Genomic DNA, 9373 nt, shown 5'->3' with positions numbered 1-9373 from the left:
TGCTCCTCCGAATCAAACGCCAGCGCTGCATCCAAGTCAGTCCAAGTCAGTCAGAAAGTTCCCCTCCAGGAGGGAAGCTCTTTGTACACTAACTAGTTTAGTGGGAAGCCTCACAGAGCAGCTGGTGCGTCGTTTTACTGACATCACCTCACAGGATTTGCGAGTGTTGGTGTTTCTGCTTTTAAACAGCTGCCGTTTGCTGAGTAAATCTCTCTGCCGATAAAACTGCAAAGCAAGCACAAAACAATCAGGTTTCCCAGAATGCTGAGCCTTTCCTTTAACTTCACGGTCACACCGCCCTGCACTGCGTGGAAGCGCGGACGACGACATTGTTTATCCAGTTTTCCTCATCCGCGCTAAAGTGCGACGGTAGTGCTGGAGGTCAGGTTTGAGTAAGAAAAAACTCCAGTTTTAGTGGTGACCCAGAGAAAAGCTGGTTTGAAACTCAAATAATACTTCACGTGACATTTAGCCTCACGTGAAATTCATCATGTAGCCATGTCTGGGTCGACTGCTTTGCACAAGTCTGCATGCAGCCTGTAAGTCAGTGAGGACCACCGCATCTTGATTGGTTGATCCAGCATCCTGTCTGGACGTAGGAAGTCCCGTCCGTTTACTTTGACGAATCCAAATTCTTCAGTGGTGTGTTTACGCTAGGGCTGCAGCTAACCATCGTCCGCCGTCATCGATGAATCAGCCCATCATTTCCTTGATTAATCGTTCTCTAAAAAATGGCAGAAAATATCAAAAACCACCCATTAAAATTTTCAAATCCTGACGTTTAGGAAACTACAACCAGCAACAGGTCGGCGTCACACTGTCCCCGGGTCAAACTGATTTTCGTTTTCTGTACTTGTATAAAAGAAATGTGTCCGACACCCGTTCGCTTATGTGCAGCCGAGAGACAAAGAATAAAGCTTAAATGTCCAGCCCTTACCTTGACCCTGAACTGGACCTAAACCTGGTCTAACGTTAATCTTAAAACCACATCTGAACCTTCAAAAGGCCCTTTGAAGCTCAGAAATGAGGACCACCCAAAATGTTTCTGTTTATCCCGAGGTCTAAAAATCTAATTTGTCCTCACAAAGATAGACGTACAAGAGCACGCGTGCGCACACACACGCACACACACACACACACACACACCTGCCCCAAACCACTGAAGGACCAGCTGGAGAGGAAAAACAAATAGTCTCTTCCAGGAACTGTTGCTGGGGCTCATGGAGGGGGGGGGGTGCTGGTCTCAGTCACCATCACTCGTGACTTCACTGAGGCGTTTTGGTTGGTTGGGTGGTGGTGGTGGTGGGGGTGGGGGTGAGCGTTGGGTTCCCTAATCAGATCTTCAGGTCTTGTCAGACCTGCGTGATAAATAACAGATGCTTGGTTCTGAAGAGAAGAGAAGAAAACAGGTTCATCTTTCATCACCAGGCTGAGTCTGTTGACCGGGCGCAGGGTCTTCGTTTAGAGCCACAGCTCATTCACTTGTATGTTAACGTTGGCGTCTCAATTCTTGACTTGTGTTTTCCTGCTGTTAACGGTTATGAAAACGTGTTTGGCGTCAAACTCCACCACGTGCACCGTGTCAGCTTATCACCGCGTTCCTCTGGTGCTTATTATATACGTTTCCCCATCGGTTCTGACTCTGAATGAACTCTGCTTTCGTCAGCTACATATCTGTGATCCGTAGCGCCTCATCGAAGGAAGATGGACGAATATTCACACCTTTGAATTTATTCCCAAGGTTAATCTCCCCACGTAGACGGTGAGTCCAGTAGAAAGGTCAGGAATCAAAGGCGCTGGAAGCAGGAAACACTTTGGGTCTAACAGAGTCACGTCTTTACGGTGAAATAGTAAAACGCTCGCTGTTTGTCACACGAAGCTGCTCACAGTCACATCATTGTCCCGCAGACCTGGGTCTGGTGCTGAAAACACACACACACACACACACACACACACACACACACACACACACAGGGTTTGATTCCGCCACGTGTGTCACCACCTGGTGGCTGCAGCTCGACACTGCAGGCAGTTCTCTGATCAGTAACCGATGTTTAGGGATCAAGAACCAGAGTGGAAGACTATTATTGTACCACACTCCACAGACACAGATCATTCCCTCAAAATGATAATAATTTACTGACAGCAGTCAAATGTGCGTCTTTATCCTGCTTCTACAACATTTTTTAATCATGGTCGTACTAATAATGATCCAGGGAAGAAAATGCTGCTTTTAGCTGGAAGTCACATGATGATTTAATACGCTGCCCATTCTTTTATTCCTTTTCTTTTAATCGGTGTCCAGACTTTTGAGCCTATTCTCCTGTTTCCTGTGTTGCAGATTTTTTCCTTTCTCATTTTTGTAAAGGTTGTAGCTTACATCTCTGTTTTAAATATGTATAGAGAGAGAGTCTGATAAACAAGGGCTGAGAGTTGAGTTTCGTGTTTTCGCCTGGAAGACTGAACAGTCCTTGTTGGGACGCTGTGTTATTGTTTGATGTGATCTTCTTTTGGCTGTTTTTTTTGTTTGTTAGTTTTTGTTTCCTTTTCTTTTTGTTTTTTGCCTCATTTCATGTCTCAGCTTATACTTTTTTGAAAGTTTTGGACGAGCAGAGTTTCCATCAGATTGTCTCTGTCTTCCTCCAGGCCTCCCAAACTCCAGAAACACTCCCAGCCCCATCGACCCAGACTCCATCCAGGTTCCTGTTGGGTACGAGCCCGATCCAGCAGACCTGGCTCTGTCCAGCGTGCCGGGCCAGGAGATCTTCGACCCACGCAAGCGCAAGTTCTCTGCCGAGGAGCTGAAACCGCAGCCGATGATCAAGAAAGCTCGCAAGGTCTTCATCCCGGACGACCTGAAGGTAATTTGGAGTTGGTTCTGACGAGGTGGAGGAGGTTCAATGCTGCCGGACGTCGTTTTTCTCCTCTTCGTGAGGCATCTTAGAGTCCCGAAAGCTTGGAATCAGCCTGTTATGAAACACAGGCTCATTTCCTGTCTGTATTTTCATAACCTTGGCTTATTGTCAGAAAGACAAAAAGTATTTTGGAAAAAAAATTCTTTCATCCAGCAAAAAACAACAGTCATAACTCAAACCGAAGAAAAAGAATAGATAAAAGGAGTTTTTTATTCTTTAAAAAAAATGAGGTTCAAAGTTAGTTCTCAATCTGGGAAACAGCAGTTGAGACGACAGTCTCACCACAAGGTCCATTTAGTAGCTGTTTCGGAGCTTTCGATCGCATCGCATGATCTACATCAGTGGATGTCCAGATGGAGTTTTCCTCGTTGTCCTGGAGTTTTCAATGGTCAAACTTCCAGGAGATTTGCAACCAAACCAGTTTCTATTCAAGTGTAAAAGCGTAAAATGTGCGGAAGAGTCAAGTTCCAATGTTTTGACATTTCAGATGATTTGAAGGAAAAAGGGAAGCGATGTTTATGTCTGATGTCCAATGTGCACACGATGACACGAGCCAAGGGAGAAACTTTCATTTCCAAAAGGGAAAAGTAAAGAAGGACTCGGTTCCCACTTTTCAAGGGCAGACATACGAGAGTCTCTCCATGAATCGAGGGTCAGAGTCATTCCGATATATCATAATGTTTGTGGTGAAAAGTTAAAACTTCAGTCTCAGAAAGCGCCTAAACTACGCTAGAGAAAGTACTGCACTGTTCTGAAGTACAGAACCCGTACTTGAGTCCTGAATGCGACATGAAGGCAGATCGAACCATTAGTGCTGATTACGGTCGACGCGGCTTAAACAAGCACGGCATGCTGGGATGGAACGAGCAGGTGGAGAGGTGGTCTTTCCTTCGTCTGCCCGTCAGCAGCCTCCGCTCTCAGATCTCTGCTCTCCCATTGGCCGCGTCCGGCTCCCTCCTGGTTAAGAGGCTTATATCGGACTGAATGGGGGGGGGGGGCTGCTGAGAGGATTTGGCTTTTAATTTGTTCAAATAAAAAGCGAATCTGTGTGTGGCTGCAGTCCAGCGATGAACGGCTGAAAGCTGCCTGTGAGAGCGGCTCAGCAGAGACTTCAGCGAGACACCGAGGCGCCGATCACACGTTGATCAGTTGGGGGGGGGGGTCAAGGTCAGGGGTCCTTCGCCTGACCAAACAGAAGAAAAAAAAATCAACAAGTGGAAGCCCTTTCCTGGATTTACATCTGTATCAATCCAACTAATTTCACATTCTGATGCCACTGTTTCTGATACTTTTCATAACGAGTTTGTTCCATGTAAATCGCTGCGTTATCAATGCGGCGACCCCGATAGGTAAAGTTGTTTCCATCTTTACTACAAAGAGCGGCGTTCTGCCTTGTCTTCCGTTGAGACGCAATCTAAGAATATTTCTAGGAGAAAATGAACCGCGGCTAACTAAGCTAGCTAAGCGCGAATCGAATGATCGACCCACACGTAACAACACGGAGCGTTGTCCCGGAGGCGTGAGAGGTCGCCTGGTTGGAGGTAACGCACAAGGTTGTGTCGACGTCTCTACCAGCTCCGCTCTCATCTGCATCAGCAGCTGCACAGTCGGGACAACGTTTAGAGAACACAAAAAAAGGTTTTATATGGGGTGGGCGGGGGGGCAAAAGTAGGATTTTGAGAAGGGAAGGGGACATTTCAGGAAATACCCTTATTTGTTTTCTTGCCAGTCAAGTTCGAGGTCATTTTGACCTTAAATCTTTTTGTCTGCCTGCGTCACTGTCCTGCTGGACTCTGGTATTTTCACATCTCGCAAATAAACTTTGGTCAGTAGCATTTTATCCCGGCCGACAGAACTAATGAGCAAAATAACAATAGCGGAACCCGGGTTGTAAAAAAAACCCACGGGTCTCTATCGCTCTTCCCTCCGATGTTTGTCTTTCTTTGAAGTAAGTCCCTTTTTTCACGTCTCCTCTCTCCTCCTTTGTGTCCTTTGAGCAGGATGACAAATACTGGGCCAGGCGCAGGAAGAACAACTTGGCAGCCAAGCGGTCCCGTGACGCGAGGCGGCTCAAAGAGAACCAGATCGCCATCCGAGCCGGCTTCCTGGAGAAGGAGAACTCGGCTCTGAGGCAGGAGGTGGCCGACCTGAGGAAAGAGCTCGGACGCACCAAGAACATCCTGGCCAAGTACGAGGCGCAGCACGGGCCGCTGTGAGGACACACACAAACACACGCAAAAGTATATATACATGTATACACAAACACACACGCTGAGAATGATGACCCCGCCTTCTCCTGGTCCACCAGTGACCCCCCCCTTTCAAGTACCCTCCACAAACACAGTCCCGATGACTCGACTCATGGCAGGTAAAGGCCTCAGATCCAGAAAATGACTTCGAATGAAACTTCGACCTTTCATCCCCGGTGTCCTGACTCGGAGCAGTCCACCAACGAGATCATTAAATACTCAAGCCACTGATATAACCACGGAGAGAAATCATCTCACTTGACAGGAACATTTCTCCTGATAGTTTTTCACTGCTGCTGAAAAATACATGATCACAAACCTTAAAGGATCAGTCTTGCAATGTCCTTCGTTTTCCTCACTGTCAACAAATCAGCTGAAAAGGCCAAAACCGACCACAGTGTGTCGGTCCGTCTCTCGCCACCGTCTGACTCTGTCTGTGGCTCTCAGCTCCGAGCTCATTGGTTCCTGCTGAAGACGTAAATCTTCAAAAAAAGCACCTCAAAAATACACTTTCATTTTTTTTAACAGACGTAGTTTTTAACAAACGTTGCTCAATGGAAATGGTGCGTTTGTCGGGGACTGTTTTCAGCAGCGGATGAATCCACATCTGGTGCTGCAGCGAGTACTTCTGGCGGCAGGACGATGTGTGTGTGTGTGTGCGGGACTGAGTCCGAATAAACCAGTGTGTGCGCTCATGTTGATGAAGGAACGTGTGACCCAGAGCATCACTGAGTCAGATACATCAGGCTGTAGACACACAGATGGTACCGGTTAGCAGCGGTCGCCTGCTGCTCGTCCAACCCATCACTCAAAGTCATTGAATACACACATGCACACGGGTCGACTCTTTGGCCTTGTGAACTCTCGTCGTGGACTCTTCAGCTCGCCACACTGACCTGCCCCCCTCCCCCCATCGAGGCACCCGACGTCCGACCCTCCTTTCCCAGTGTATGGTGACGGCACTTTAACACTACCGATGCCTCGCTCTCTGCCGACCCCTCACAGACTCCGCCCCTGCAGGTGTGTCCCCACGATGCACCTCTTCACACGCATACCTGCGTTCGCTCCGCTCCGCTCCTGACGACTCTGTACATGAATGTGTGCCGCCTCCTGCCCGTCTCCCATTGTTTGTTTTTTTGCCTTTTTGGGGCCCTGAGCTTTATCTTTGTGGATATTTATGAATATAAAAACCACAAAGACACGTAGGATATCGTAACTCTAAGATGCACTCACTGATTTTCATATAGTGCCCTAAAATGCCAAGAAAATGTTTCATTTTTTTATGACCCCCGAAATGTATTTGTTGTAATCCTCCGATTTGCTGTAACAACATCAGGGAGCGCATCTTTAAATCCTCAGATCAGGACGCAAAGAGCAAAGCGAGGAAACGGAAGAGAGTCGGCGTTTTCGGTTCGTTCTCAGCGGCCTCGTAATCTGCCGAGGCCGGAGGGCTGCGATCGGTTCACGCGCACCGGCTGCGGGTTTGATGACCTGATGCTCGCTCTGCTGCCTGAAGACGATGCCGCAACCCGACGGCAACGCATTTAGGTTTCAGGGTCTGAGGTGGGCTCAGACCGCAGCTCCCGTGCCTGTGAACTGAGCGTTTGTTGATTAATGTGACATTGTCCCTTCGGTGTTTGTTTGCTGAATGAACACCTTCCGCTTCTGCCAGTTTATCCGTCGAATGTTTGTCTCCCAGCGCGTGAGATGAGCCGCATCTGTCTCTTTGAATTTTGCCACCGTGCGCGTCAAAATCCCGACCTCGCCGCGACGCTCAGTCTGCTGCCGGTTCAGACGCAGAACCAGACACTAGAAATTCCCACCGCTGCTGCTCGATGCCTGGGAGAAGTGTCTCCTACCCTGGCGGCTGGAACTTAGTTATTTCACAGATTCGCTTTTCCTATTACACATTGTTTTCACTGCGTAACAGTGACTTGCTGCTCACTTGTTTGAGTCAGTTTGAAAATCTATTCAAGTCCATGAAGAGTCCAGTTATTGAAACCCGGTATTTCGACTACGTCCAGTTGATCGGGACTCATTAGACTAAATTTGGACGAGCTGGTACTTTTGATATTATTATCTCGTGTGAGCAGGACAACATTCTGTATGTTTGCCTGATATTTCATGAAAACAAGATCATAATATCGAAGGTACAAGAACTTGTCTGTGCAAAATATGTCGTGTGAGTGAGATCTCGTGCGGACGAGTCAGTAATTTGTTCATTCAAAACATCTTGAGCAAACAAAGCAACACGTTGCCTGCGTTTACGAGGCAGTGACCCGCGTGGACTTGAGATCCTCAGTGAACTGTAATTAGCACATGAACTCTTTAGGAAACACGGTGGAATGGACTCTTTCGCTCTACGTTTAGCTTCGGGAGTCGTCCCGCGCGCTCGGGCCCCACTGCACGGGTCCATTTCCTGGATCAGGGAGACCAAATACTGGCACGGTGAATGTAGACCGAGGGATCTGTACGGCCATGACGGCCTGACACGTCATACGATGTTCATGTTGTCAGACGACCTGTCAGTGTCGTATGGCCGCGTTGCGACGGTGCGTGACAGGAGCTGATTCCGATCTCTCTTGCTTTTGCCAGTTTTCAGTTGGGACTCGACGGTAAAAGCTGATTAGCAGTCGACGGCGACTCAGTGAAGGAAAAACCCGGATTGTCGAAAAAGAAAAAAGGGATTTTCCTTGAACATTTCATTACACGCTGTTGCTGATCATCAGTTTGGTTTCCTCAAATCGGTCGAGAGAAAACAATCGGTCTTCTCTTTGTTTTGAATGTTTTAAGAAAGGGTTTTCTAAGCTCAGAGGTTGGTACAATATTTGTCAATCATTCAGAAGGAGTTGAAATATTCACCCGTCTTTGAATATTTTTCTCCCTTTTGTTTCATTCGCTTAAGAAACCAAACTTGTTCCCTTCAGTGCAATCGATGGCTCCGCGTGAGCTTTTATTCTTATTTCCCTTCTCTCGGTGGTTTTTCTCCAAAGTGTAGCTCAGCGACGAGTACGCCCCCCGGTGGCCGAGTGAGACATGAATGTATATTTGAAACAGTGCGTTGGGTGAGTGGTGTTGTCTTTTACTGTGGAACCACTTCAGCACTCTTTACTACAGACCAAAAGAATACAGTATACAAAGGATATATTGATATATTAAAGGTTTTAATGTTTATACAGAGCTATTCTTGTTTTTTGTACAGTCTGTTTTCCTACATAGATATTTCCTGTGTATTTTGGAAAGGGTTACGCGAATATAAGCAGCGTATTACACGTATGAATAGAAATATATTCGGAGATGCTACCCAACCAGCCTGGGCGATGCATGGGCATTATGGAAATCCTGCGAGGTTCGTCGCGTCCGATCCTTTCCTCCCTCCGTAGTTGAAATACCTCAACCCCCCCCCTGCCCCCGCCTCTCTGGACCCCCAGCGCACCCCTGCAGGTGCCACATCGGCCCATTCAGTTCTTGGGCAGCTTTTGCACCAGGTGATCCGCTCCTCCACCTTAACGTTTCAGCGAGGACACAGTCACCTCCGTCTACGTATAGATGCTCATGTATGTATAGTTTCAGGGCTGCGTTTAGCCCAGAGGAATGTATTCACCCAACCTGAAGCACTTGTTTTTCTTGCTCCTGTTCAGTTGTGATTTTTCTCTCTCTGCATCCTGGTGTTCAGTTGTCTCTGCAGCTCTGTTCTGTTTGATTCTGTGTTCAAAGATATTTTTCCTATATTTGTCCTTGATTATGTTTCTCATGATCAAAATAATAACGAATAAATAAAAGTCAAAATCCAGACCGTCTCGCCTCTTTTTCTTTTCTCGTCTGAAGCAGCTCAGTTCTTAACAGCACGTAGCAGGTAAAAAGAAAAGAGATCATTAAATGGTGAATAAATGTAAATGCATTGAAAATGCTGCAGTTTCCAACAGTAGGAACAAGAGGAGATTCACTGGGGTTCCGGTAATTAAGGTTTGTTAGTCTTTTGTGCCTGTTTACAAGGTTATAAATGTGAAAAGACCCAGTACATTTACCCACAGTCCAAGGTTGTTGACTTCCACCTTTACGTGACGGCTTCGGGTGCTGTAGCTGTGTTAAGTTACAGCTGTATTTGTTTTCGTGTGTGTGTTTCTTTTTTTTGTTTTTTTTAAAAGGGTTTTTGTGATGAGGTTTTTCCTTTAGGTTCAGATGCAGGTAGTGTGACAGAAAGCAGGC

At 47.0% G+C, this 9373-nt stretch overlaps 1 protein-coding gene across 2 annotated transcripts in view; it reads left to right on the top strand.

The window, feature by feature from the left end:
* Window positions 1-8812, top strand: part of LOC120794046 (hepatic leukemia factor-like) — a 17592-nt gene extending 8780 nt beyond the window's left edge. The window contains exons 3-4 of one of the 2 annotated variants that reach the window (XM_040134628.1): window positions 2647-2861; window positions 4916-8812. In XM_040134628.1, coding sequence (XP_039990562.1) covers window positions 2647-2861; window positions 4916-5131 — 431 coding nt within the window. In that variant the 3' untranslated portion in view covers window positions 5132-8812. Of the gene's footprint in view, window positions 1-2646; window positions 2862-4912 lie in introns of both variants that reach the window. The other variant, XM_040134627.1, reaches the window with a different exon arrangement.
* The last annotated feature ends 561 nt before the right edge of the window (window positions 8813-9373 follow it).

This window comes from Xiphias gladius, chromosome 9, assembly GCF_016859285.1.
Source record: "Xiphias gladius isolate SHS-SW01 ecotype Sanya breed wild chromosome 9, ASM1685928v1, whole genome shotgun sequence".
Taxonomy (NCBI): domain Eukaryota; kingdom Metazoa; phylum Chordata; class Actinopteri; order Istiophoriformes; family Xiphiidae; genus Xiphias; species Xiphias gladius.
Note: the sequence above shows the minus strand (reverse complement) of the source record. Positions and strands in the feature narration are given on the sequence as shown.